Source organism: Pseudopipra pipra, chromosome 5 (genome assembly GCF_036250125.1).
Source record: "Pseudopipra pipra isolate bDixPip1 chromosome 5, bDixPip1.hap1, whole genome shotgun sequence".
Lineage (NCBI taxonomy): Eukaryota > Metazoa > Chordata > Aves > Passeriformes > Pipridae > Pseudopipra > Pseudopipra pipra.
Window position 1 is genome coordinate 66566625 of NC_087553.1, and position 27744 is coordinate 66594368.

At 35.4% G+C, this 27744-nt stretch overlaps 1 protein-coding gene across 1 annotated transcript in view; it reads right to left on the reverse strand.

Annotated features, from left to right (window-relative positions):
- Positions 1-27744, reverse strand: part of SEMA3E (semaphorin 3E) — a 134529-nt gene that overhangs the window by 28853 nt on the left and 77932 nt on the right. Inside the window, exons 4-7 of the mRNA XM_064656445.1 lie at positions 25604-25723; positions 8265-8358; positions 1661-1780; positions 1198-1340 (exon numbers count right to left, since the gene is read on the reverse strand). Coding sequence (XP_064512515.1) covers positions 1198-1340; positions 1661-1780; positions 8265-8358; positions 25604-25723 — 477 coding nt within the window. The remainder of the gene's footprint in view (positions 1-1197; positions 1341-1660; positions 1781-8264; positions 8359-25603; positions 25724-27744) is intronic.

Here is a 27744-nt window from a genome sequence, read left to right on the forward strand (position 1 = left end):
CAATTATGGGCAGCTTGATTTGGGAGATCATATGTTAACTGTGCTTCTCTTCAGCAACTGCCCAAGATCTCCATGTGTGTGGGGCCAGGGATCCAAAAAGAGATGCCACCAACACACCAGGAGCATGGCCTGAGTGGGAAATGGATAATCATGCAGGACAGTGGAGGGAAGAAAAGTCTTTCCTTATGACTTTTCTGGTAAAACTTAAGTCTGCCTGTGATAATAATTTGCTGGACAATTTGATCATTCTTTCTAGTTTCCTATCTGCACAACTTTTCTTAGTTACTAAGAAGAGGAATGAGAGATGAAATGAAAACATTAATTGGCTTCTATTTGTAAAGCACTCTAAAGGTTTTTGGCATTGCACCCTTCCTATCATTCTTGCATCAGAGGTTTTCAAAATTTATGGAAACACAGGTGTCCCTGCTCATGCCAGGGGGGTTGGAACTGGATGATTTTTAAGGTCCCTTCCAACCCAAATCATTCTATGAAGAGTTGAATTTGGACATTGTCAAGTCCAACTGTCCTACTCAAAGTAAGTTACTTTGAACAAGTTGTTCATTAAATTGCTCAGGCCTGTGTCCAGTCAAGATTTAAACGTCTGCAAGGATTGAGGCTCTGGGCAACCTGTGTCAGTGCTCAACCATCCTGGCAGTAAAAAAATGTTTTCTTACATTCTAATGTAATTTAATGTGTTTCAATCTGTGCCCATTGCCTCTTGCCCTATCCAGCTGTCTGAAAGGAAAGCTACTGACCCTGCACAAACTCAATTCAGTCCTCACTGACAGAAGAGGAAAACAAGAGGGAATATCAGAGAGGACTGGTGGCTGGGTTACTTCTGTCACCTGGAATGTGAAGGGACAGCATTTTATGTCAGCTGTGAGAGCTGCAAGAGGCCCTGGACCTACAGCCAGTTTGAAGGATAATAGAGCCCTGATCTGAACTGAGAATGTGGATGGTAAGAGAGTCCTGTGGGCAACTGCTGTTAGTTACCACCTCTCTCAGCTAAACTGAACTTCAAACACAGATTTTGGATGACTTGTGAATGTTATCATGCTTGAGGGTGAGTAGATGTAAGGTTTTCATTCAGACTATCATACCATAACTAACAGATACCATATTTGCCTGGGGGAGAAGGACCAAAGAAAGAACATGCTTCCTTTTTCATTTAGCTGGGAGTCAGAGAAAGGATCTTACCGCACATACACGTCCCACTCTGGTATATATGGCATGAGTGTTTGTCTCAGCCTCTAAAGCTTTTTCAGTAAAGAAGAAATACACTTTGTTGTCATCGTGGTCTTCATTGTCAGGAATCATGTATGAGCCAACAAATTTTGGTTCTTTAAAAGAAAACAGAGATTAATTGAGTTCAAGTTGTTAAAACATTATCTTATTTTTTCAGTCCTTAAAATCAGCTGGCAGCAACCAAAAAATAAAATTAAAACCCAGGGATCTGTCAATCAGAGAGCTACCTAAGGGCAACCAGGTGATAGAAATAGGGTGTTCATGAAAAATTTCATGGAAAAAAACATAGTTTAATTAAATTCACCTCCAAATGGATATACATATTCACAAATAGTATTTCTTTAATTTGTGGTTATACAGAAATTGTCTAGTCATCTGAAACACCTCCGGTTCTTCCTTCTTCTCCTTCCTATACCTTTCAAAAGGCGCTCGTTGTCAGGTTCAGTTCGAAGATGAGCCATGCGATTCGTGGTGCGAAACAGGGCAGCATCTCTTCCCCAGTAGTCACTGTAGAGACCAGTAAAAAGTTCACCACCTGCAGACCATACATGAAAAAAAACCAAAATGAAACAACTTGGTAATGTTCTAAATATTAATTTTATTGTATGTGATAGGTACCACATTATAAACGTGGGTCATTAATATTTTATAAGGTAAGAAGGTGAGCTGGTATTATACATATTGTCTGACAAGCACATGGACATTATTCCTACTACCAGTGCAATATTTACAACTGGAGTAGCATGAGGACAGGAATTTTAAAATTCATGAGTCTTGGTCTCATTTTCAAAACTGACTTAACAGGATAGATTCACACACAGAACGTGAGGGCATTAAATTAACATCTATCCACATCTGCCACAATAACATCCGACACATCAGGTACCTAAGTTCAAAGATCTCACTGTGGGCCAGTTAGTGCCTGGCTCTAGGGACACCAACCCTTTGTTGGCACCTAAGTTTTCATCAGTGCAAAGATTTTGACCACTGATTTGCTGCTGAGAAGTTCCAGATGTGCCCTGGTCTTGTTAATGAGAGGAAGTAAATTGCCTGGTTGAAGAACTGGAAGGGACGAGGTGGGTTTGTGAGGAGACATAACAGGAGCCAGAAAGTGGGATGAAAGTGCAACAAGTTTTCATAGAATGCAATGCTTAGGATGAGTGTTAGCTGCACCAAACTACTGATTTGAGCTACACTGCACGGTTACAGCTGAAGACTAAACCATCCCTGAATCCACAGACTAGAACTCCAACATAACTGAGCACAGTTATGAGATTTGGCTTTGTGCAAAAGGTGGCAGAAAAAAAGTCATACTGAAAATACTGGAGGGCTGGATGCAGTTATCTCCCCAGCTGGAGAGATAAGAAGCAGCACCTGCTACCTTAGAAGTGATTTCTGTAAACAAGAACATATTTTATTAGGCCGAGGGGATTTTTCCAATCAGCCTACTGGAGCTGTTCCACTTCCCCTGAAATAACTACAGTTTGAGAATAATTTGCTGGCCAAGGGGCTTCAGTGTTCAGCACACAGAGAAAAAGGGACTATTTTTCTCCGCTACAGCAATAACTTGCTTTCATATCATTAAAATATTCATCACAGTAGGGACAGGGCCTCAGATTTCATCCTTCCTGCACAACTGGTGATGAATATTTCCTGAACAGTTTATGGAAAAAGAAACTGTATATAGGTACAATTGGATTATATACATTTAAAAATCCAGCCATCTAAAATTATGATACTGGACATATTTTACGTTACTAAAATACCAACAATAATTATACCTTTTATTTATGTATGGACACTATTCCCCTTAGCTGACAAAGAATTAACAATAACATATTTCATATCATTGTGGACTTAGATTAGAATTTTTTTAGGGCCATTTTAAGAAGCAGGCAGCTATTGTCACTAGGTGGCATCCTTACGTTAGAAAATAACACAGCAGGAATTAAACTGCACAAAGAGAGGGAAATAAATTACTTCCAGTTCGAGGCTAATCTGAGTAGAGGTTTCAGTGACACAGCTTCCTTCCCACTAATCAAAATAAACATGACTGATACATCCTAATAACATTTGCTAGCATTTATAAAGGTTTATAGCAAAAAGAAAGAATTTTGCTTTTTGGTCCCCCTCAAAGTGTGTATTTTGTTTCCAAGAGATGCATATGAATTGTATAGTGCCATAAGTACTAATAATTATTCTGAAAAGTTAAGTTTGGTAACTGGGGCTGGTTTAGACACCTCTGCTGATCTGGAGATGAGCATACTTTTGCTTTAAGCTTCATTATATACTGAATGGATATTGCCCTGTAAAATACATGGACATGATTTAGTGTAAAATATTGGCAAACCAAATAAAAAGTATAAATTATAGCATCTGTAGAAGTCAAGGTTGCCCAAAACTAATAGAGAGCTTTATTTTTTAAACAGCACAGATCTGCTTAAACCACAGAATTTGCCAGTGTCTATAAAGTGTTCCAAACAATCTGCACAACCCTAATTAGAGAGTTACATTAGTCATAAATCCCCCTTTAAGAATTCTGTTGGAAAAATATATCAGACTGGCTGGTATTCTTTTTAATTTTGGTGATGTGTAATGCAAAACAGGATGGTTTATCCTTTCAACACTGCAATGAATCTTGGAAAATGCATCAGAGCAGGATAAATGATTCATCACATATTGCCAGTGATCAGGATTGACATCTGTAAGTCCAGATGTTCAGAAGCTTGGATATGAAGTCTATTCCTTCTGTTTGACATAGGTATAAAATGTTGGTATACGTAACCAATCTGCTGGCATGGCATTCTTCCATATACTGAGGAAGTTATGACTGATTGTATCTGTGAGATCCTGAGGGGAGAATATGGAAGTTCCAGTCCTGGATGGATATTGTTCCATGAAAGATATTGTACACATACATAAATTAATTCTGATCTTTACCCTGAACTGTTACTAAGCTAAATATAAGACAAGTATCAAGCGTGAGCAGACAGGTCACTTCGCCCAAGGACAGCAATGGGACAGGAATAACAAGTGTGACTATCAAATATCTCAGCACAATAACATACTTCTGAGATTTTTTTCACTTTTAACACTAAGAGGATCTTCCCTTGTCCTTCCCAACAGTGTTTTACTTATCCTTTAAATCCAAGTTACAAATTTTGAACACAATTAGGTTTTTGCAGGTGCTGACCAATTCCAGATTCAGTGACAACCTAAGACTGATGTTTGAAAAATCCTGTAAGATTTCTACTCTTTTCTTCCCCATTGAATATCTACTATTAACTCGGTCCTGTCTTTGTTGCAGGGCTTTATACTGCTGAACATCACACTGATTAATCTGCATCTTCAAGTAAAAATCAGCAGAGTAACTTCACAGACCTTCACTACTTCTCCCCTCTTCCATCTAACCTCAGCTTCATGCATACATGATAAATTAATTGCTAAAATTTAAGTTTTAACACAGCCTGGTTAATCATGCTAAAACAAGAATAGAAATTTTCTTATTTCCTTATTTAAGCAAACAAAAAAAAAAAAAAACATGGACCTCAAATACCAGTTTTAGCTCAAGTGATACATGCATACATTTTACTTAACATTCTTTTCAAACAAACAAATATGTCAAAATTCATTTGGAACCATTTAAAAATAACTTTTATTTTTACCCTTTTCTCAGGGCAAAATATTAACAAAATCAAATATAAAATTTTTCTTCTAAACCCTTCAGAATTGCTAGACAATAACACTTAAAGTAAAATAGATTGAAGCATGTGATTTAATTGAAATAAAATAATATATACAAAAGATTTCTATAAATGGGCTTCTTCCATCTTAAAGGTGAATTTCCTTCATTTGTTATTGGCATTTTTTGTGTACCTATTTTCAAATCAAAAGGTAATGCAAACACAAGCTATTATTCATCAGTAGTTATTTTTGTGTAAAATGGAACATTCATGTTATGAATAAAGGATTAGAACATAGTGAGTAGAACCTTTCATGTATTTCTTTGACTGTCAGTCAGTTATTACTCATATGACAAACAAAATCAGAACACTAATTCACATTTTAGCAAGTGATACTTCTCACAGTAGGAAAACAGCAAATTCAAAAGAAATCACCTACTGCTTAGCTGGTAAACTTCCTCTGTGTATTTGCATTTTCTGTCTGTCACTCAAGTATTCTGTCTTTTGAGAGAAAATGTAGAGTAAAAGACACAAATGCTTAAAACTATTTTAAAAGTAAAAGCAGAAAATATTATCAGAATGGATTCCCTGGATATTACCATATTCAGATGCAGTTGAGATTTTTCATCACTTGCTCATGATATATTGCAGGTAACAAAACATGGACTTAAACTAATTTCTCAGCTTTCAAGAGCTAGTGTGGTCTAAGTTAATGAGTGTGCATGATCTGATATCAAAAATAGTTTTGGCTATTGAAAGCAGATGGCAGAGTTCATTATGAATAGAAGTCCAAAGGTTTAATAATCCGTTTAACTAAACACACACATTTTATTCAGCTGGTTTGCCATCCAATATCTATTCTTTTTCCTGATACTGACAATAAATTGGTAAAAGTTAATCGTTCATAAATTGAGGAATTCATCACAAGCTACTTTACCACTGGGTCAGATAATCTACAATAAAACTTGCAACAGCACAGATACTTAGTTTTAAAGCCAAGTCACGAACTGTTGTTTTCTTGAAGTGGGTATTTTAAGTGTTGTGTTGAAATACATGAAGAGATGCAGAAGAAGGGATTGTCTTTCTTCCTAAATTAATCCAACTAAATCTGATTCTAATTAGTTATGTTGCAAATGATCTTTCAAGATCAAGATTTTAAAAGCTTTTAAACTTTTATCAGAGTATGAAAAGTTTAATTGTTAGCCTAATCCTCATTGGAGTCTAAGGAGCAGAATTAATTTTGTTTATTCTGTAAACTGTGTGTCTATGGTTAGTAGAAGTTGGTAGAATAAAGTAGAACACATGGAAATTCAAAGTTCATTAAGATATTTTTCCTAAGTGTTGGAAGTGTTTAACTGCAATAGTTAAAAATAGAAAAATATAAATAAAATAATAAACTCTTTGAAGAATTCCATTATGCTTTTAAAATATCATACCATGATCACTTGAAATTATAGAATTCCCAGTGTATGCCTGGAAAAACAGCCTCTGAATACCTTCCTCAGGTCATATTAGTTTTGATGAAGGGGTGAAAGTTAGTCTGTTTTTTTGGTGCTGTATCAGTGATCTGATAAAAATATTATTGCCTCCTCTTAATCTTGTCACATTATAGAATTATCTAGCTTTGTAAGATTGATTTTATGTCTTTGCCAGTGGATGCTCAAGACCCTGCTCAGTATTTATCAGGGAAGGGCTTATTTAATGAATTTCTTCTTAAGATAAAAATATGAGGATTCATAGGACCTCCCATAATTCAGGCAAATTCTTGAAGTGCTCAGTGGGACAATCTGGCTTCCATTTAAGCAAATAAAATTCATATTGATCTCACAGTAGGAACATGGTCGGGTTAATTTATTTACTTAGTTCTATCTGAGGAGAGGTTGGACTTCAAGATTAGACCATGAGGTTTCAGGCCTACAGCAAATTCCAATGGATGAGTCTTTGTTCCCAGGCTCAGCTAAGATTGGAATCTGTCAAAAACTGTAGAAACAATTTAGGAGTCAGGATGGGATAAAAGCGTAACAATCTGTGCTTCATGGATTTTGGAAGGTCAGGCAAATAACAGCAGTTTTTTCTGATTCTTGCATGACTTCTTAACCCACTAACTCTTAAGAATTAGACGTCTTTTTTTTTTCTTTTTTTTTAAATGGCAGTGAAGAATATTTTGATAAATTGCTGCATTTGAAAGATTTTGCATTACTGCTGAAGATTCTTCTTCTGATTAATTTGTTAATGCAAAGGAGCAAATAAATCTGGCATGTAAAAATATACCTGTCACTCATGACCAATACTTCCCTTCCACCAAGGATGAACCATATCATTGTAGTCAATGATCAGAAATTTTAGCTGCCTGATTTTAAAATGCAAAGCCAAATGTAAATATCAAAAGGACCCTAAAATCCTCTAGTTTTTTTATCCTTGAAAAGTAGAAAATTTATTTAATCTTTTGCCTCTTTCTTCTAGCTTTTTCTTTTAATGAATATTCTTTTTGAATGCTCAGTTTTTATTTATGTTTTCTAAAACCAGAAATCATCATTGTATTACTCCCTAACTGCATCTAGCTTTCACCCTTTACCTGCTGTTTCAGGCTATCTTTAGTCAATGTACTATAATATTACTAAGAATGTCTTTGCTTGATCTCAGTTTTTCAAGAAAACGTTATATAGGAAAAAAGATATGGTTTGTTATATCACAACTTCAAAGATCCCAGTCCTACAGTGATATACTCACCAGCAAGGCACAGAGGAGCACTATCTCAACACAGCTTCCTGGCACTGCAGGACATACTGAATTCTATTTTTATGCTGTTGAGTATAAGATCAACGCTTCTAATATTGAATCACCACTTTGGGATAGTTTTGTTGGAAGGCAACATTGAAAACAAATCTATTTTGTCTCAAAGGTGGTAATTTATGTAAACAATGAATGCTTCATATAAATACAGTTAAATTCAAATTTTTACAAGATGCTTGTAGCTCAGATTCTCAGTAGATGAAAAATAGTAAATTTTGTGTATTTGTCTCGGCAGTGTAGATGTCTAAGCTAGGCATATTGTTTTACTTTTAAGGAAAGCAGGAAATTATTAATTCCAAAATTACACAACAATCAATTATTTTCAGGATGTCACATGTCATTCAACATCTCATTTCACTGAGACACCCTTGCTGCAGTTAATGGTGCCTGGAATGTAATATTAATGTGGGCAGCACCAGGAGGATTAGGTCTGACATGTGGAAGGTTGCAATAGAAGGCTGACAACACTTCAGACTGCTGAAGAAAGAGACTCAGAACGACAGATTGACAGAACCGTGAAGCTTGTGACATAAAGATCATTACCAATTAAGATGGAGGTGAAGGAAGAACTGGGGTCAAAAGGGCATCTGCCTCGTCCTCTCTCAAATTTGTGCGATTCCAGTTGAAACAGATGATCCTTAAAAAAAAAAAAGAATCACGAACACTGTGAACCCCACAGGCAAAGAAACAAAGTCCTGAGAGACAAGCTTTAACTTAGTTATACCTTTGTAATGGATTGACTTCATTAGGGAGAAAACACAATTATGGTTGCTTACTGATGTACTAGCAAAAAATCTCTGGGTTTCTACAAATCACCATTGTGTGTGCACTGCCCAAAAAGAACCTGAAAATATGCACTAGAATTACACTTATTTCATTTCTGTGGGAGTAGGGAGGGAAGATTCCTCTATCTTTTCTTCAGATTATCTAAACATTAAATAGATATCTAGCCATGGAATGTGTTTTCCCCCTTGAAGCGTTTTTTCCCAGTAGTTGTTAAATATATCATACTATGTTATCTTCTCTTCATAGCTTTGAGATGTTTATAGATCTTATCCATAAAAGTATGTTTAGGAATGAATCTCCAGTCATGGTTTTCAGAGCACTGTGATTTTTGCAGTGAATTTAACAGAATATCAGTATAAAAAAATATTGGCAGCTTGATTAAATTTGTCTGTATAAGGCTGTAAAGACTGAGAAAGAATTTACAATTTAAATTTTCATTTGCAATGCTATGCTTGTCTCAGTTTTCACAAAGAAGTCCGCTAATTTCTGATTAAAATATCAAGTGAGAGCAAAATATTTTTAATTTAGATATTACCAAAACACCATACCACAAAACACAGGGATAGGGGAGAATAAAAGGGCAAATAAAGTATGAAAGCTTGATAAAAAATACGCCACACAGCCATCAAGTGTGTGACTAGCATACATTTCAATAGTTTAGCAGTTCCAGTTCTGTGTAACAGTTTTACTCAAAAGTCTGCTGAAATGCAGAATATATTAATATATTGGATAAATGCAACCTACCAGTGCATTAAACTAAATCTCAGGTTCACATTGGTCATATATGAGGCAAATATTTTGTGAGGCATAAAATCACATGCAACAGGAGCCCAAATTCCCCAGGATTTTAAGGAGGAACTGCCTGGATCTGTCCCTTACAGCAAACATTTTCAAAGAGGTCCAAGAGGCTTTTTAATCATAAACATCAGGTTTTATTAGACCTGATTTTTTCAGTATTTATTAGAATAACTCAATACTCACACAAAATAAAGCTCGATATATCTAGACCGGACAAAATAATGTCCTGGTATTCTTTATTTGAGTATATATGGGCCATTTAGTCCTTATGTCATTATAGCAAGGGTTTTTGGTCTGATGCTGGTTACATTCATGTAATTTTGGGGGATTGTAGTATATGCTGCCTCAGTTCCTAGAAAGTGTTGGTTTTGAGAGGTGCAGAAACCTAATTATGTGTCTGCTCTCTGCAATGCTGTATTCTTCACTCTCCTTCAGATCACTCGCCTGTATCCTCCCATCCTACCCTAGAACCTAAAAATCTTCCCAAGCAAGTGTAATTGCCCTAGGAGCTAAAAAAATATTCCCCTCAGGTAGCTCCACTCATGACAATTATATTGTCATGAAAAAGAAAAAAAAAAAAAGAAAAAGAAAAAAAAAAAAAAAACCAGCATAAAAAGACAGGGAACAAGGAAGCAGAAGGTGGAAAACTGGAAAGATACTAAAAAATAATATTTTAAAAGGTCAGAAGGACAGAAAGAAAAAAGATATAAGAAAAGTGGGAAAACTGTAGAGCTCTTAGTTCCCACTAATTAATAAATATTTGAATATTTTTGTGCATTTCATCTAAAATAGTTAATCTTGGATTTGTCACCAGACCATCCACTTCAAAGCAGTATTCACATCTTAATACCCAGTCAGACAAGCTGATGTACCTGTCTGCCATTCCCAACTGTCTAATAATACATGCAATTTCGATGGATGTTCTGGTAAAAAAGTAAGATTCCCATTAGAGAGTTTCTATTAAAAAATGGGATGTAATTTAGAATGCAGTTCTGGAAAAAAAGGACATCTGTTTTATGTCTATTTGCAGTGAAAAAGTCACCCTACAATTAAAAAAAAAATTAGAGAAAAGGAAGGAAAAATACCATACAAATTTTAAGTTATGTTCCTAAAACTCATGAGGTAACAAGGTGTTCATACTCTCACCTCTCCAGAAGCTCTTGTGTTGGCCTAACCCTTGCATAGCAGTTAAAACTGATGTAGCAGAAAATAACCATCCTGAGTGGAGACTGGGGGTGCAGGAATATTGGTTTTTGCTGCATTAGCAGCAACTGCACATCAGTAGTAACTATTGCCTGTCTGCTGTTGGGTAAATGTCAAACAATGAAGAAATATTTCTCTCTGTGTGGAAATCTCAGTCCCATTCCACACTTTTCAAACATCACATAGCATGTATTTTTCAAATCTAAATACCATAACATTTTGAGTCAACTGTGGATAAAAAAAGAGTAAGGTGAACTCAGGAGGGGAAAGAAAAACTTCCTGAAACCATGCAAAGGGATTTGGGAGTTATAATGGCATAAAATTTGATGTCAAGAAAATATTTATAAAAACAGCCTGATGTTATTTATTCTTTAATTGGGTATTAAAATTAAAATTATTCATGTAAAAGATTCACTTTGGGAATTTCAGCTAAACTATTTGTCAATTACTCAGTAATCATCATTAATAAAGATGTAGAAGTGGAGAGACAAACTGAGAGTTAAAAGTAGTCTTAATGCTTTCTGCTTAATTTTCCCCACATTAAAATAAAAATGGATGTATCTAGGAAAGGAAGAAGTAATAAATTTAAAACTGTTTGCAGAAAAAAAACACAGGTAACGTGATCAGCTATAGGAACAAAATCGTTTTGAAACCATACTTGAAGAAGTTGTAATATCCACACTTTCTGACTTACAGTGTATGGCTCACATTTTGTCCTGCATAGGGAATAGAATCTGGGCTTTGTTCTGTGGAAGAAGACATGATCCCACCAGGGTATCATAAACCACACTTCATAACTAACTAATGTAGTTCATAACTACTAATGTAAATCTGAGAATCAGATTTAAATCAATGGTAAAGACAAGCCCATCCCTTTTAATGGCCATGACATGAATGTGCTTAAAACAGCTAAAGATATGGCTGTGGAATGAAAATGTTAAGCAACATGTGTAGTATCCTTTCATTATCTACATTTTAAAAGCTGGAATTTATGAAAAAGCACTGTAGCTTAAACATATAATCTAATGTTAACACTGAAAGTTGACAAAAACTTGGATTTCAGTGCAATTCAGTGGAATTTTTCAGTGGAGCTCACCAGTTGTGATATAAAGCAGGATGTGTTTTTCATAAATGCTTGCAGATGCATGTAACTGTTTGAAAAGTCACTGAAAATGTAAGCAATGGCTCCTCCAAGAGAGATTTTCCACCTTCACCTTCTAAGACAACATACCAAATATTCCATGGTTGCAATAAGTTATTCCCATCACTGGAGCAAGTAACTGAAGTTCAGGTGTTGGATGTGTCAGCTTACATGGGATGCCAGTTTAAATGAAACAAGCGTTGCACATTAATAATCAGCTTTGAAGGCTAATTCCTTAATTCTAACCCTCCTTGCAGTCTGTGACACTGGAATCCCTTGAGAAATGTCAGAATAAAACTGACAGTTTCCTCACAGATTATACAGCACATCAACATCACAATTTATTTTATGGCCATTTTTCAATGGTTATGATTAAAACTATGGAAAAGCACATATGGAGGGCTCTGAGTGGAGTTACGTATTTCTGAATGTAGCTTGGGAAAAGAAATGGGGTTCTGGATTTGATTTATGACACAGTGACTCAGGAAACATAATACACTTTCAACTATTATTAAAATAATAATGTTCTTTTAAAAGAAATAGAAGATATTTCCAAGACATCAAGCATTTTGCCATTAACTGGGTATGAATTGATAATTTTAGACAATGAAGAATAATGTAGGCTATAAACAATAGTGAAAAGAAAGGTCAATCAGAGACATTAAAATTTAAAGACTGAATTTAACTTTTGTTGCAGAAAATTACTTTCACTTATGCCAAGTGCTGCTTTGCTCTGGTTCAAGAAAACACTTATGCATGTGATTAATTTAAAACATATGCTTACTTCCATTCCTATCCATCAAAGTACTTAAGCCTATTCTCAACATTAATACAATGACTGTATCTTTTCCCTAAACCAGGGACTTAAAAATACAGAGGGTTTAGTTGTGTTTTCCTAGAATATTATTTTTATGAGAGAAAAATAATTTGATTTTTTAAGGGTTTGTGTTTGGAGGTTTTTTTTCACTTTAAATTTTTGTTATTTTTTAGGTAACAAGAAGTAAAATATATCATACTGGCATTTTTTTAAAGGAGATTGAAACCATTTCATAACCTTTAATTGCATCCTTAACTGCATATGCATGTGCTCCAACAGTACCACCACTCTGCTCTCCAGGAGACTTGTGCATTTTTGTGGTTGGTACTGTTTTCTGGTTGTTTTGATTTTATTTTTTCTTGTGTGTGGTATGTTTTAATTTGTTTTTGCTATTTTTTTTCTAAGAAGTCTATGTCACTTACGTTGCTGGATAATAAATCATATTTAGAGTACTGTGGAGAGAGGCTGTGCAGATTGTTGTGATAGTTTTAAACACTGGCTATACTCTTCACTACTGCTCTAAGGCACTGGACAAAATTCATTGTTAGCTTTAATGATTTCATAGTTCTTCAACCTTAGAGTAAGAATGACATACATGCAAGAGATATTTGTTGCTTTTTATTTCTAGGGGCCATGTAATTTATAATTTTATGAAAAGAATGAGGAATAAGAAGGTTCACATGCAAAGTGAATTGAACGGGAAAGTGTGAAACAGAGATGCATTGCTTTGTGCAAAGCTATGAGAAACTCTCTTCTAAAATTCTTAATAAAACCATATGGTGCTAGTGTCACATGATGAGCTCTTTTTCAAATTCAATTAATTCTTAAAACATCAAAAAAGGGAGTGTAGACACCAAAGATTCACCATATTTTATCATAGTGTCCTGTTTGAAGTGGAAGACTCTTGGGAAGGGATGGGACACAATGGGAGACACTGACTCTGCAGGGAAAGGACATCCCAATGGACTGGTTTACTGAGAACCTTGGTAAAGTGGGTTTTCACCAAGGGTCATCAGAGCTGGAGACAGAAGCCCAGAGCAAGAGGGAGAGCTGCAAATGGAGAAGGTATGGGAGGGAGAGGGCTGTCAAGGGGATGTGCACATCCCTACTCTGAAGATAGCATGTTCAGAAGTTTTCCTCAAACCTCTGTGCAATATCTGTGAGGTTAATTTTCACTTGTATGGTTATATCGTCTCACATTGAAGTCTTTTGCAATTTTACCCTTTCTCTTTATGAGAATGACACTTGGTCCAAAATAGGGTATATTCTTGGATTCACTGGTTCCATGTATGCTTCTTTCTTTTTTTTCTAATAGTATCTTAAAAGCCAAGTTACAAAGCAATAAAGTTACACGTGACAAACTGTGATTAGAAACCTTCACTAAGTTAGGTGCACAGGTAGACACAGTTGCAGCTTAATCAATAGCCTTTAGAACCATGGAAATTAATGTAATTTATGAAATCTCTGAGATAGTAATAGACCTTATTTTGTAGAAAATGGAATTTAAAAATATTTAACACGTCAGGTGTGCTGTTTCTAAACAAAGAATACATTTGTTGCTCATATTTACTTTCCCATTTATTCAAATAAATTCTGAGTCTGGTTTAACCTTAACAATGCACCTTTAAAGTGACATTTTGCACATCCATGCTCGGTCACATAGCCTAATGTGAGAAACCAAAAAGTTATTTATAAATTAATCAAATATAAGATTTGTAAAGCATTTCACTGGTTAACCGGATTTTTTTTCTCCTGTGAGAAATTGAATAATGAGTGAATCCAGAGAAAGTCTGTGACCACGACAGACAGTGAAGTGCAATATACAGAATAAACCTCATCTTGATTTCTGTTCTCTCTCTATAGAACAATATAGTGTTTTAAGTATAAATTCATGTGACACATTTTTGCAAATAATCTTTTGTTCTGTATATTCTCAAAACGGTATTTTTTTATTTCTTTTCTTCTTTCTTGTATACTTACTTATGCTTACATTTTCTTTTCAACATAGAAAGACACACTGAATACACTGTGCAGAGGCTTCTTTTAGGAAGGATGAACCCTGACTTCCCATTAAAAAAAAATCTGAAAAATCACAGAACATGTCTGTAAATCAGCAGAAAATATAATTCAAATATAAGTCTCCAAAATGAACTTTCAACTCCATGACCTGCCTTAATCTGTACACTTGCCTCATCAAGAAGGCACTTGGTAAAAAAGATATACAGCAAAATATTTTGTCCTTGTATAACAGCAGAAAATAACTTACTGGGTCAGGCCTGAAACAGTGTCTTATATGATTCAGCCTTTTGTATTTAAGCAGACTAAATTTTGGTGCTAAGAAAAATGTATATTAGCAGTATCTCATAAATATAGTTCCAAACATTGGTTAGGTATCTAATTAAAATAAAATCAACTAACTAATTCAAAAAATTAAAAATCTTAATCCAGTGGAAAATGAATCAATATAATTGAATTTATATAAAGGAATCTGTGCTCCAAATACTTATAGAAATACTAATGGAGTACTATTTCAACACACTGTCCTATTTAAATCAACATAGAACAGCCATCGAGGTATATAGGTGAGCAAGACAAGGATGGTCCCACAGTGAAAGAACTTTTCATATAATACCTTCTTTAAATAATCCAAACATTAATTTTAAAAAGGAACTAAGCACTCAACAAAAAATCTCTGCTTGTTGTGAAAATTATTTGACATAATTAAGATTATTTTGGAGGTAGTATTCCTTCTGAGGATCTGTTTTCAATCCTCTTTACTATCCAGTGACATGCTGAAAAGATCAATCATCCTATGGGATGAGAGTGCATAAAATATTACAGACATTAAATCCTCCCTAAAAATTCAGATGCATTTTTCAGGTCTATGCATTTTATTACACAGTTAAATGACTAAGACACATAGGGGTCCAATCTGAAAATGTGTTTAAAATCTGGAGCTATGTCAGACTGCTGTCTGAGTTTGCAAAAGGATTAGCAATTTGTGACTTGTCTCAAAATATCCGGCCTAAAGTGACACAAATGATATATTTTCCTGATTTAATGAATGTGACAAATTCTGGCAAAAGAAAAAAAGAGCCAACCTCACTGCACATAAAAATCACAGGCATTTAGCCTTAGCAGTTCAGAATGTTTCAGCAGCATTGACTGAATTGGTCAGAGTTTCAGAAGAGACACCTTTGCGTTATGTTAAACTGGACACATAAGCTCATTAGGGTTCTATGGCAAAGAATAGAACCATTAGAAATTATGATTATATTGCATTAATGCGATAGTTAATAAGTATGAAAGTTCCAGGGACCACTTGAAGGCTCCCTAAAATTAAAATGTTTGAATAGCTGTAAATGGTGATAGAGTCTTATGGTCAAGTGAAAGAGAAGTTAAAGATAGTACACAAGTGCTATACAGAAGTGAAGGGATTTCTATGGGGAAGTGCACAGTTTTTACACAGAGCTTCACTAACCAAGACTTTTTGTTTTCCATGATTTTGGCAGTCTAAACTTGTGCTGAGATTGTGAGGGTCATGTCAGAGCAAACATCAAATAACAACAGTTGGGAATTAAGATCACAAAAAATAAAAAAAAAAAGAAGGATGCAGGTCTAAGGTTTGAGCTCTGATGATGGAAGAAGGAATAGATGCATTGGGCATGGAAAGGACAACACATTCAACTGAGAACAGACTTCAGAAGGACTCAGATACCCTGGGGAAGTTCTGTCTGTCTCCATAGCACGAAGCCTTAGACAGCCAACAACCCTTTTGCAGAGCTTCAACAGGGGATGTCTAAGTTGGCCAGACTAGAAGAAAGAGCAGAGGAGGGGATCCACTGTCTCCTGATGACACAGATGAACTGCAAGCAATACTTCTTTTTAGTTCATTTTTTAATCTAAAATAATTTTTCTATATAGATATCAGTCAAATAAGAAAAGATGTCAGTCATAAATCACAGAAGGACCATACAATATTAAGGGTGCATCTTATAAACCTGCAAAAATATTAACTAAACGCTACCATTGTTAATTTTTTTCTGTTTTTAATTTTGATGACTAACAGCTTATTGAGCAGCACCTCCAATCTTCAAATAATGACATAAATTTCACCAGGAGCTGTCACTTGGAAAAATACTTTCCTTCATAAATAAAAGTGGGAGAATCTAAAAATCACTATAATGAGAGCTGGAATACTTCAGTTAGCCCCACCAAATTACCACACAGGTGGAGGATTTCTTTCTCTTTGGGATAATAGCATTATTCCTCTGTATGGATTCATTCTCCCAGAACCATCTGTGTTTAATCTTGGAAAAGGGCAGGTCTAATATGATGGAAAATTCATTTCGTATGGCTGATCAATTCACATTCTCTACCAATCTTCCAAATTGAACTTGCACTTCATGTATGGCCTTATTTAGACAATATTCAAAAGTAATGAATATCATTCACCTCATTTTAAGGATGGAGAGTACTGTCAAAAAAACCTGTTGTCTGTTACAAGACACGAGAATGACTGATAAGAACTGTGTGGATACAGAATACTTGGCTTTCTCTAGGACATTTCACTTAGTACATAGCTATTTGATGAAACAATGTGCATTGTAGAATTGTTAAGAAATACAAACTGCTGACATGTATCAAAGTACAGTTGTTATGAGGTATCAGTGATGAATCCTCTACTGAAGGTTTAGCTAAATTTTGGTTTTGCTAGAAAGATGATTTTTTATTGTAGCAGTGATTTAAACAATCATATGATTTCTTTCCTAGTAAAGTTTATAAAAAGATTGGGGAGGCATAAATAATGAAGAAAAGAGCTTAATGAGAGCTCAAACTATATAATGCTTTGAATACTGAGTTAAATATCAGAGGCTTACTAAGCAGATTTTAATACAACACTATCCGAAGTGTTATATCCACTTTCACATATAAGACTGAGGTGCCTCATCTAGAGTCTTGGAGATCCCAGGTGCCTTGTTACAGATGATGGTGACAGGAATCCCTAAGAATCTCTTCATTTATCTTTTTGTATGAGACTGATAATTAGGTGGTTCAACCGAGTGTGTACATTGGGATAACTTTGTGCTCCAGAGAACCTCAGGTCAAGTGAAAAATGCTAAAAAGAGATTTCTCCTTGTGATGCTCTGCCAAGAACTCAGCACTTGACTGCAATAAAGAGGAATCTCAAACAGAGGTAGGGAAGTGACCTTGCGTGTACACACACCATCGAATAGCATGTGTGGTTCTAGTGTCCACACTTCCAGAAGATGTGAAAATACTGAAGAGAGTTCACAGGAAGGACACAAATAAGATTGAGGAATCCTTATTGATGGGAGGTTTAAGGACCCATATTTATTCAGCTTATCAAGAAAAACTGAAGAGGTGGCTTGATCTTTGTGCATAGGTACTTAGATGTGGAAAAGATGTGGAAAAGATAGTGGGAGACTTTTGAACTTTTGCTATCAAAGGCATATCAAAGTTAAATGACAGGAAGTTGAAGTCAGAAAAATTTAACCCTGAATAAGTGGCTATTTCCTAACATAGTAGGTAATTAAAGATTAGAACAGCTAATATTTAGAACAGAGAAATAATGGTGTCACTAATAGCTGAATTCTTTGAAATGACAATATATATTTTCCTGAAAAGCTTTTAATTCAATACCTGGAAAAAATTGTCCATACAATGTGTGATAATGACACATAAAATGTCCTGATGGTCCCTTCTGGCCTTTGTTTCTTCTCACACAATGCCCATTTTTCCTTTCCTAGCAAAGCATGGGAAGAACAGAACTGTCCTTTCTTCATTATCCCTACTGAGTTTCACTTTTACAGCTGTTCATTAAGCTAATTCTTACAGCCAAAACTCATGAACTTTAATTTCTCCCATAATCATATACATTGATTCAGAAGGAACTCTTATCCTCCTTCAAAGCAGATGGGGTTTTTGTTGGTTTTTTTTGGAAGGTTTGGATTGGGTTGCAGAGGTTGCAGAGGTTGGGTTGTTGTTTGAACTGGTGCAGACAAACCCTTTCAGGTGTTGCTTGACTAGAACTTGCCCATTTTCTTATGAGTACATAGGTAAGCCATGAGTTCGGTAAGAAATACTTCTTCAGGTAGAAGTTGATGTGGGTCTTCAGCTTTCTCTTATTCCCTTTTTCTGTACAGCACCTTTGTTGTTTGCTGTGAGCATAGATGTTATATTCATGTAATTAATTTTCTTGTCTATTATTATTTAGGTACCATTTTAATCTCTATTGAAATGTATGTATTCAACTTCCAAAGTTCTTTAGTCTAAATGAAATTCAGGGCTTTTTGATGTTTTGGTGAAATTCAATAGCCTGTGATGTGGGCATTCAAACTAGGTAATGCAAAAGATCTTCTGGTAAAAGATTTTATGACAGTGTGTTGCTTACTTGACAGAATTTCATATATACTTAGTGGATGGTGTTCTAACTGATGGCTTTTCATCCATGCAGAGGGACACTGTGTCTCTAAGAAAATATTCTAAGAACTGACCAACACCCACTGGTCAGTGAAACCAGATGTTCCTCTTCCTTAATCCTCTGCAAACAGAGAGCAGAGATGAGGTAATAGGAACAAGCATGGAGAGGGAGTAACTTGGCAGATCATTGCTTGTTTTGATTATAAAAATACGTCAGAAACAATATCCTAAAATAATAGATATAAATACATCCACAATCTTTTTTCTCGACAAAGCTGGAAGAATGATGGCATTGCCAAAGGTTGGTCAAGAGCAGAAGAATCATGTAATGGAAAAATTAAACTGAGATATGACTGGTACATTCTCTCAATTTGCATGTGAATTCCCTTCAGTTTATTAAAGCAAGAGCCAAGGAGTTTGTGTTGCCTGTATTTGATTGGTGTAGAGAGGCAAATGGAAAGCTTATTGCACAATTGGACCTTATCCTGTTTTTGCACTGAAATACAGAATATATAGAAAAAGAAGTGCCCTTGCCCACACTCAAAAAATATTAAGGGCAATATAAATTAGAAAGAAGAAGTTCCAACTTGCCTTTAGTGAGCTACAGGTGTATTTGTTTGCTTGGAGGACAGTTTACTCAAGTCTTTTCTAACAGGACTGAAGTCTTAGATTTAGAACTAGTCTTCCCCGATAACCAGAGTCTCAGCTGGCTAATTGAAGAGCAAATAGCATAATAAGGAATACGTCAGATTAGGAACACCTAGAGGAGACTCCCAAAACCCACCAGTGCATTTTGTGGAAAGGGTGACTTAGTCCATCAGCCTCTGAAGTGGAGAAATACAGCTGTAGGCAGTTTACTGAATTAAATGAGGCACTGAAAATGGCACTCTGCCAGCTCCATGTATATATTAAAAATTTACAGGGTGTTCTGGAAGAAAAATTCTTCATGCATTGCGTTTTCCCATAAATTTAATTCCCTCAACAGGTTTTGTCATGCAGAGATGCCTTCCTGTCCAGGAATCAACTCTATCTTGTCACCACGTAGTTTGCAGAAACTTAGGATATTGTTTCTGTACATAATTTTCTTTTGGAATTTCCACTCATTTTTCAGGTCCTGTGGAGGCAGAGTAATTTCTTTAGCTGTACTTGGTGAAACTCCCATGTGGACTTGTTAAAGGTGCTTTGTAAATTAGGCAAAGGCAGTCTGGATCATTGGAAGGTCCCTGGAGCATCCCTACAACCTATTGTTCTGCTGAACAGATAAGTCAGAAAGATAAAATTGCTGCCTGACTGCAGATAGATCACTAGATTTATCTTAGGTTCATCAAAATTCAACTAGGGTATTTTGAGCTATATAGAACAGTAGTGCAGTACTGTTTTACCAGCAGCCAGATGTGGAGAAACACAGACTGAGACAGAAATCGCTTCTTTCAGCAGTCATCACATGCTGCCAAAACTGAGAAGTTTATATAAATCCAAAAGGAAGAGACTGAATAGAGATGCTTCCCCCCCTCCTCCACTCCACCCAACATCAAAGATAACAAGAGGGACAAATGTCAGTTTGGTGAGAACAGAAGCAAAATAAGATTTTTTTTCTGCATTTTTCTTCATCTTCTGTATTTGGTTTGAATACTTATCTCAGTTTTTTTCTCACAGAGCACATGGGAAAGATACATATACAATTCCTCATGAGAAATTTGGGGTACAGGGTCTCTGACTTTTGCTTTCTCCAAGAAAAATAACATTTATTTTAATGAACTCCCCTTTATTTCTGGATGATAGACAAATAGAAACTGGATGAACCCAGCCTTTTCTGACCTGCATGGATTTTTGACATTTAAAAGCATTCCATGAAGTCAGAGATAATGAACTCATTTACTGGCTGGCATTTAACTTGCTTATATTTTCTTGGACAAAATTTTGTAACATGTCTTTTTCAAACACCAATAGTTGATCTGTCTGCAAAGTCAGCACTCCTATTTTTCCTAATTTGTAATTTATTTCTAAATGGCAGAAAAACATTGGGTATTTTGCTGAAATGTTTAAATTTGGGAAAGCAACGTTCATCAGAGTCAATTAGAAACAGAGAAAAAGATAAAAAGCTGCTGTCAGTGACTATACTTGCATATTTTTAGAAAGATAACTGACAACAGCTTTGCAAAAGTGAACAGCCTGAAGTTCCAAAGCTACATCAATTAAACCAATATTGCAATAGAATGACTGCAGTAAACCATTACATATTTAATCATTCAAACATATTGTGATACATAGTGTATCACAAAATTTATAAGTAATTTGATTTAGAAAAATATATTTGTTTATACTGTGGTGGTACAACACAAGTTTATTGTTTTGGTCACCACAATATAAGAAAAATATTAAGCTAATTAAGAGTGTCCAAAGGATGGCAATAAAGATGACGAAGAGCTTTGAGGGGAAGCCGTGTGAGGAGGGGCTGAGGGTGCTTGGTTTGTACAGCCTGGAGAAGAGGAGACTGAGGGGAGACCTCATTGCAGTTACAACTTCCTTGTGAGGGGAAGAGGAGGGGCAGGCACTGATCTCTTCTCTGTGGTGATCAGTGACAGGACCCAGGGAACGGCCTGAAGCTGTGCTGGAGATGTTTAGGTTGTACGTTAGAAAAAGGTTCTTCCCCCAGAGGGTGGTCGGGCACTGGAACAGGCTCCCCAGGGCAGTGGTCACAGCACCAAGCCTGACAGAGTTCAAGAAGTGTTTGGATGATACTCTTGGGTACATGGTGTGACTCTTAGGGACGGTCCTGTGCAGGGCTAAGAGTTGGACTCAATGATCCTTGTGGGCCCCTTCTAACTCAGCATATTCCGTGATTCTATGAAGCTTGATGTAGAATTCAATAAAACTAATATTTATTTCTTATTGTTTTCTACAATCAACATATTAAGACAAAATACATAGTACCATTAAACTTCTATAAACCATGAAAAGCACAAAAGGAGCAACTGAACCTATATAACATATCATAGCACAATATGCATGTGAAAGATTTCAAAACACATTTTAATTGCTGTATAGTAAGATTAGTATTTTTTACAGAGAATGGATAGTTTTACAGTGTTTTTTGCAAACATTAGAGGTTCTGTTTTTCAGTCAGTTCCAAGAAGTAATGATCTGCCAATGGGGCAATCAAATTCTGCCTATTTTCAGAGACAAAAATCTCCTTTTGACTTCATGATTTGTTGACAAGAGCTCAGTGTTCTGCAAGACACAACTCAAACCTACTTTTGATATGAAAATATGAATTTGTGGTTGCATAAGAATGTAAGACATTACACAGGAGGCTGAATGCTCCTTTTCATAAATTGTATTGCACCTCACAAAACCGTACTAAGTACAGGATCAGAATGCCATACAGTATGCTTCTGATCATGGCTTTAGGATACTTTCACTTTTCAAATTAAAACCAGCAATGCTTCATTTTCTTACCAAATGGCTATTCAGAAATGGACGACTTTATGTAAACTTTTGTTGCAAGTCAACAGAGGGTCACATCCTCTGTCTGCCATCAGCTCAGGAAGCACTATTGAAACTTATAGTTTAGCTCCCTGACCACAGAGCAAGTATTTCTCTGTGTTGGTACTGTTGATTCATGGTCCCATATGGAAGTGTGAATCTAGCTTCACATGCTGGGTTAGCTGGGTGTCTGGATCCACATAAGTCTGTTATAAGGGCTCCCCCCCTTTTTACCTCCCACACTTTATACCTCAACATGTCTGAAAAGTGTCATTGTTCAAATGTGTATAAGCTTCAAACACACCTTGTGCTACTTAAAGAGATTCTGTTCAGAAGCAATTTAGTTTGCATATCAAAGATAAATTTCACTTATCCTGAAGTTCAACATATTTAACAAAAACATGTCAGCAACATTTAGAAAATATTCCTTTCAGCCAGTTGCGTATTATAGAATCATAGAATCACAGAATCATTTGGGTTGGAAGGGACCTTAAAGATCATCTCGTTCCAACCCCTCTGCCATGGGCAGGAACACCTTTCACTAGACCAGGTTGCTCAGAGCTTCATCCAACCTGGCCTTGAACACTTCCAGGCATGGGGCATCCACAGCGTCTCCAGGAAACCCATTCCAGTGTCTCACCACTGTCACACTAAAGTATTATTATTGTGAACTGCATTGAATTGAATATAGATGCAGATTATAAATGCTTACTCTTCAATTTAAATATTTTACTGTTTTTTAAATAAAGATGGTTTTGTTCTGTTTAGAAATTGATTATTATAGTATAATTAATATTTTTAAGACTGTTTCATTTTTTACTCTCCTTTCTGTGACAGTCAGACAGTGAGAAAATGGCCAGAGAGGTGAGGTGGAAGTAATAGGGTACAGTAATCGGAAGTCATTGGATGAGGATTGTCTGATTAGAGAGATCAACAGAGACTGAACTTCAGTTTTCTGAGGAAGGATCTTCTCCTTTCATTTTCTGCAGTTACATGGTGCAAAGAAAGCAAAGATTACAATTTGCCCACTCAATCACATACCATGAGTTATTTTTAACTTACCATACAAATGGCACCTCTCATTTTTAGTCTTGATGGTCAGCTTTTCAGATAACGGGAACTAGTATAGCTACTTATTAGTGCAGCAAATATATTTCCTGATGGTCTACACAAACAAAAAAAATGGTAATTTTCCCATGATTTCAGTGTGGGTAAAATTTTAGAACCTCAGTTTGACAAGAGAGAATAACAAACAAAATAAGGGAAGGAAGGACAGTGATAGATAAGGGGATGATCACAGGCCACACATTCTTATATATGTCTTGTTTCTCATTTTTTGTTTGTTTGGATTCTATTTTTATTAGTCTGTTGTTTATACTTTCTAAAATAGTGTTCCTAAATATACAGACACTACTTCCTTCAAACTTTACCAGGAAGCCTGACAGGAGGTTCATGAGAGGAGCAAAGAAGACATGCAAAGTTGCCTTATTTTAACATTGCTTATCATTTAGTTCCTTCCTTAATTTCAGATGACAGTGTGTTTCTGCAATTCATACAACTCCAAATCTAAGTTTTGTGCTGGAGTCTTAACTTCTGAGATGCTTTTTATTTTGACAGCAGTTGGAAGTGCACAGCATGGACTGGATCCTTGGAGATTGTTTCTGGTTATTTTCTAGTTTGTTTTGTCAGAAGGATGCATCTTTATTCAGGAAAGATTATTCAAAAACATTTTACTGAAGTAAGTACCTTAGTTGATTTATATGAGTACACTTTAAAAAGCTTTATGTCTGCAATTCATATGTATTCAAGCCAAGAGCTCCTGGACATATGGGAAAGCAAGAACCTATTGGACAGTCCTTTGGCTTCAGCACCATGACAAGTGCTCAGCTCTACCAGGACACATCATGTGAACCAAATAAGCAAGACCATTGACCAGCAACTCTTCCTGACACTTGCCAGTTAAAAGTAATCTTACATTTGGGCTACAGATCATCTCCATCTATGAAGTCTCACCTCACAAAGTTCATTTCCGAGAATACCTAGTCAGATTCTTAAAGTGGTCATCACATGTGCCTTTAGTAGCCTAGTGAAATCCTCTTCTGACTGCAGGGCAGCTCAGATAACAGTGCAATTCCTTACCAGTAGTTTTACCTTATAGCAGAATTAATTATTTCTTCAACATTACTAAATGTATGACAAGGGATAACTTTCAGTGTCCAATTTTCACTAAGCCTGGACATTCAAGGTCCAAACTTAGCAGTGTAATTTATAACTTGTCCACAAATTCAAATATCATAACAGTTGTAGAAATTCAGCGCTCTACAAGTTTTTGACTCAGTTCAGAAATTTGAAATATATTGCTAAACTCTGTATGTTCTTAAAACTGGCAATGGGCGTACAACGAAACAAGGATGCAAGGAAGCAGGATGTAACCAGGATCAGCCAGTCAGCATTTGACTTCCATGTAGCAACACATAGGTTGCATATAATCAGGATTAGATTTAATGCCCAAGAGAGTCTTACACAAGAATTTAAAATAAGAGATTGGTATTTCTGCTGATTCTCTAAACCTGATCTAATTTAACTGAGACAGAAGGATCCCAATGTCTAAAAAATATAGACAATTTCTATCTTTGCATAAGAAATATGTTCACAATATTGATTATGTGTCCCACTTGCTGATCTTCTCTGCAGTATTATTTCACTCAGCTATAAGCATCATTAGAGAGCTAAAATACACTTGCTGAACAGGATCAACACAGACAAGCTGAATTTAACAAAGATTTGTTAAGTAATTCCATCTCCCATCAAACTAATACATATTTTGATATATTATGCATTATTTCATTAAAAAAACCCACAAAACCAAAAACCAAAGGGTCTACAGATTTTGCCTAAACCCCTAAAAATATTTATTATTTTCCCTAAGAGTTTCTATAAAAGCTTATCTAATTAAAAAAAAAATCATAAAATGAAAAATTCTTTGAATTCTTTGTATAATTCTCTAGAATATGCTTTCAAATATCAGTGTGTTCCTCCAGGAACAAACTAAATTTTAGAGCAGCGTTGAATTTCATCAGTGAAAATATCTATTGTATGGTTCGTATGAGAACTGTTAGCAATTGAATTTAAATACTTATTTTTAACCATAAAAGCTTTTCTGGAATCCAGACCAAAAGAGTGAATACTGTAAACTGAATTTCTTACCTCTGATGGATGTCCAGCTCTTATAAAAGTACAGAGGGGATCAAAAGCTCCTGTTCCACAAGCCAGAAGATGCGTTCTGTTATATCGGTGAAGGACTCGGATGTAATTTGCACATTCATCCTAGATTTCATAAAAAATAAACATAGGAAAATATTAGCTTTTTAATTTTACTTTTTTTAATATCTTATGTGCTCTTAGATGATGTTCTCATATTGGATCTTTCTATTCTGTTTCACTTCACACTAGTAACTCTGGGCCACCAGTTTCACAGATGGACATTTTTACAGGAAAAAAGCAAGTTTAGAGCACTGATTTATCATAATTTACTTTAGATGCTTAACCAGTTAGGAGTTACAAAGTTATAAAACACACTTTTGTTCTTCTTTAATCTCAGAGATATTCTGCAAATCTAAATATTTGTTTTACTAAGTATTATTAGATATACTAAATATTAGAGTCAGAGCATAAGATGTGAATAGTAAGCAAATGGCTTCTCTCTCAAGTTAAATAAACTTTATCTCAGGAAAAATAACATTTTTTTCTTACTTTTTTTAATAAGGCCACTACACCATTAATTTCTTGCATAATTAATTGCTAATCAATATTTTTTTATATTGTATGGCATCATACTTTATCTGTTCCCAATGTTAAACTCTCTTTTGAAGAAGAAATATTTGTTTCCCACGGGGCAGTACTCTGGGACTCATTAGTGTATTTGCAGCTTCAAAAATATTACAATTAAAACATTTTCAAACATCCCTTTGAGATGTGGGGTCATTATTTTTCCTGTACTAAACTAGAAACAGAGACAGTGAGATAAAAGTATCCATTGATTTTGGGACTCCTGGGACTTGGTTTTACAGAGTTTTACAGAGTTTTACATTTTGCAATGGTTTCTATGTTTGAAGCAAAATCCTACTCATTTCCATTCATTGCTCAACATTTCTGCAACTCAGACCCTGGGTTTTAAGACAGTCACATGAAGTTTAAGATTTTTATAATGAAATTAATCTTAGATAACTTTAGCTACTCTAGAGTTTAGACATGTAATTTATGCTATTCTCCTAGACCTTTTCAATGAAGATGGCCAAACATCTCCAAAAGGCAATTAATACAATCCTAAAATCAATGCATAAAACAGAGTGGAAGAATTTCCTTTTTGAAAATTTGCTGTTCTTCACTGATGGCTATTTTAGTTTTCAGATTACTGTATTTGTATCAGAACAATCCTGGGTCTTATTGACCATCTGCAAGAACAGAGAAAGTGAGTCTGCAGTGGGCTCCTGGGCAGAATTCAACACTTGCAAATTCACATTAGGTTCAAAACTAAGAAACCATCTTTCTTCTTTCTTCAAATGGTTATGTCATTCAGTTCAAGTCTTCCAAGTTCTCCAGCAAATAAATAAGGAAAAAAAATCTCATTTGCTACATGATTCTCCTTAACGGTCATTGTGAAGGTATATCATGCTAATTGAACGAAGTAGGTGACTTACACATGCAGGTAACCTATTGTGTAATTAAATACTATGTATATACAAATCAACCTTGCAATACTTTATTTTTGGACTTTCTTGATTTGTAACTAATTTGTTCCTTTTTTAAAAGTGAATAAATAAATAAATACATTCAGACAAATAGAGAAGAATGGGTTGAAATCAGTAGGATGTGATCCTCTATACACGGATCAGCACTCAACAACAGAGCATGTGCATTTCACAATATTTGCTGACTGCTGGTAGCAAAATGGTATTCCACAGGAATTTTATGAAGCCTTGTAATTTTTCAATTATGCTTTACTGGGCACTAATGCTGTACCTCATTCTCCCTCTCCTCCAAGTATGACCTTTCTGACTTATTCCCTCTGTTTGCTCTCAGTGGTGGTCTGTTCTTTATGATTTCCTTTTTTATCCACATATGCCTGCACCTCTTCGTCATTGTGCCAAAATCACTGTATTGATTTAGGATTTTTTTTTTAAATGGCCAAAACCCACACATTTTTTCTCTTGTGTGCATTTGTAGAAATGCTGGAATAATTCTGCAGAAAAAAACAGGATGAGGAAGATACCAAATATAGAAAAAAAGTCATTCCGAATGTCTAGACTTGATAATTTGTAAACACATGACAAAAGGTGCTGTTCTGG